At 39.3% G+C, this 3,212-nt stretch overlaps 1 protein-coding gene across 1 annotated transcript in view; it reads left to right on the forward strand.

The window, feature by feature from the left end:
- LOC122257008 (urea transporter 1) overlaps window positions 1-2,888 on the forward strand; it is a 5,320-nt gene extending 2,432 nt beyond the window's left edge. The window contains exons 2-5 of the mRNA XM_043022008.2: window positions 579-753; window positions 1,084-1,231; window positions 1,883-2,058; window positions 2,494-2,888. Of these exons, the coding sequence (XP_042877942.2) occupies window positions 579-753; window positions 1,084-1,231; window positions 1,883-2,058; window positions 2,494-2,667 (673 nt within the window). The 3' untranslated portion in view covers window positions 2,668-2,888. The remainder of the gene's footprint in view (window positions 1-578; window positions 754-1,083; window positions 1,232-1,882; window positions 2,059-2,493) is intronic.
- The last annotated feature ends 324 nt before the right edge of the window (window positions 2,889-3,212 follow it).

Raw genomic sequence — 3,212 nt, forward strand, 5'->3', positions numbered from 1 at the left:
TGTGTGTACATAAACATATATGTATATATGTATATATATATACATACATATATATGTATATATATACACGTTTGTACATATACATGCATATAGATGTACACACACGTGTGTGTGTGTGTGTGTGTTCTTACCTAGTTGTTACATTTAGATTGCCCCATAACTTTTTGAGATGTATGCTTCTGGCACATACGTTTTCTGGAAGGTTCCATCTATCATTAGCCCTATTTGGAAAACTATATATTTAGATCTTTTTTTACTATGACCTCTTGTTCCTCTTTTTTAATAGCTAATTCCTTTTCTAATATATATAATCAAATACCCTAATTTTCTTATTTACTCCAATGTTGTAAGTTTCAAAGTTGTCGCCCATGTAGTGTCCGTTCGTTGAACTCGTGCTGGTTTATCTACATTTTTTTTTTAATGTAGAACCCATACTACTGCAGCGTATTCTAGAGGTCTTATGACATCCATGATGGTTTTCATCACCATATCTTCATCCACATATATGAATGCCCTTTTCATGTTTGCAAGAAGAGGGGATTTTTTCCTTAAACAATAATCAAAAGATATTTCTGCAGTGTCGTGGCTGGTAACGCAATGACAACTTGGCTGTCCCAAACTAACCTACCAGCCCTTACGGTGTCATATATTCTCCTTGGAGCCTGCGTGTGCCTAGGACTCGATTACCATGACCCCACTCCTACACCTGCGAATCTCGTGAATTCTTCTGTCCCAGACCTGCAATGGGCACAGGTATGTACACGCAGCTTCACTAATATTTCAGTAAATATATTGCATATGCTAATTAATACCAATAAGCATAATAATGATAGCGGTAATAACAATGATCATGATGTTTATGATAGCAATAATGATAACAATAATTATGATGATAATGATGACAATAATAATAATGGCGATGGTGGCAATAGCGAAAATAATGGTAATAGCAATAACAACCACAACAGCAATAATCCTCCTCATCATAATAATAATTGCATATATCATATATGCATTAGAGATAAAGATTATTTTTCTATCTTATTTCAATTCACGACAGACAGTGAGGCCCTTTCCTTACAGGTGATCGAGGGTACAGTTCGTGGGGCGGGACAGGTGTACGGGTGCCCTGGCTTCATGTCCTCCTGCTTGATCCTGGTGGCCATTCTTCTCTTCTCCCCAACTATGTTCCTACAGGCGTGTCTCGGAACACTAGTTGGCAGCCTCTGTGGTTAGTGTGTGGTCCGTATGCGTGTGTGTATTGTAAGAAAGAGGAGGCTGGTTTCGCCCCAAGAGTCATAGCTGTAAATCTTTGGCCGATTCACACTACCTCATCTTACAGGCGTCTTTTACGTCACAGTAATTTGTCCAATGCCCGTTAAGCTGTTCAATTCAGTCAGCTCAGTGAAATTTACGAAAGCTAGCTGAAAATCGGGTAGCAGTTTGTATCCGTAAAAACGATCCCGTTCGTACGGATGATATTGTTACATATGGTTCAAGGATATATAGTGGCGCTGTTAATTATTTTAAGATTACATGGTCTCATTTATGCAGAAAACAATAGATACTAAACATTGTATTTATATTCCGAGCCGACGGATCACTTTGATGCAAGATTTGGCATGAAATTTGTACATACACGATAGACGCCTCTAATAGGTCTTTCGATATTCAATAGAGTGTATAGTCGTTTTTCTTTATCTAGCAGGTCCAGTAAGACATTCAGATCTAAGTCATAGCAGTAATCTCATAACATGTATTTATTTCGTGTTTGTTACGTCCGTCACCTAGCTCCGTCGTATCACTGACGCCCGTAAAGCGAGCCAGAGTGAATTGGCCGAGAAAAAGATTACAAGTGCACCTAGTTGCAATTTTCTTGCAGGTGTCCTGATGCAGCCAAACGATTTAACTCGAGTTTACAGAGGGGATTACGGCCGCCATAGCCTCCTGACGGCGCTCTCACTCGGCGGGTTCTTCTTCGTCCTAAACTTCTACTCGAGTCTCGTGGCTGTAGCTGGGGCCGTCCTATCAGCTTTCATCTATCAAGCAATGCTGAAGGTAACGTCGTAGAGCTTTGTCTTCTCCGGAAGATTAGGAATTTTCACTTCATCCCTTCTGGTAAATGCGATTTGCCTGAATACTGTCATACGATATCAAATAACTTCTATTACCACAGACTGGCTTTTGTTGTTTTGCTCCCAGAATATACATATCCCCAGACAATACACTGTACTACTTTAGTGAGGTCTGTTCCCTTTTCAAATACCTCCTCACTAACATGTTTATAACCATATATCAGTAATTTCATTTCATACTTTCAACGCTAGTTGTATATTCTAACATCACGCCCTTTCATACAGGATACTTTACTACTGTACTACACTTTAACATACGCTTAAACTTCCTGTTTCTTTAATCCTGTAACCTCATCCATTATTTTCCTTGTAGCACTTGGATTGCTTTAAATGCGCCGTTAACCTTTATTTACCACAGATCAACATGATAGTACTGACGGTGCCTCATGTGGTGACGACGTTGGTACTCCTACACACACGGATGCGAGGTGGGCTTATAAAAAGGATTGATCTCGTCTACCTCACTTTCCCGGAAATGCATCGCAGGCTCTTTCGACCGGGCAACGCTGTTGACGATTGTCCTGGCGGCTGATCCCCACGCCCCCCCACCCCCCACCGTTGTTACCTTATATTAATACCGGTACTTCCCTATCAACCTACATCACCATCCTTCACCACTCTACGGTATAAACATCTCACCCCTTCACAACACACTGGAAGACGAAATGCCTTTCCTTGAATACATAATAAGTATACCTAAGGGCTTGTCTATTCTTTAACACCTTGATTTAGTGCAATGGTATGACTTTACTTAGAAAGCACATTAGTTATGAAAGTCTTCTGATTCAGATAACTTCAGTAACTCATAAGGGCTTTCCGTGCTGAAAAAAAACTAAACAAATACACACACATATCTATATATTTGTGTGTGTGTGCGCATACAGACATACATAAAGATATACATATACATATATATGTATATATGTACATGTATATATTCACATATATAGATACATATATATTTGGGAATGTGCTAATTCTTTTCTGACCATCCGGTATCCGGCCGGATGGCCGGTAATGATAATTTGATAAATAAACCATACAAAGGGATAAATCGGTTACTGTAAACTTTTTAGA

Source organism: Penaeus japonicus, unplaced genomic scaffold, assembly GCF_977035675.1.
Source record: "Penaeus japonicus unplaced genomic scaffold, GWHDUDI00000001_assembly GWHDUDI00000020, whole genome shotgun sequence".
Classification (NCBI taxonomy): domain Eukaryota; kingdom Metazoa; phylum Arthropoda; class Malacostraca; order Decapoda; family Penaeidae; genus Penaeus; species Penaeus japonicus.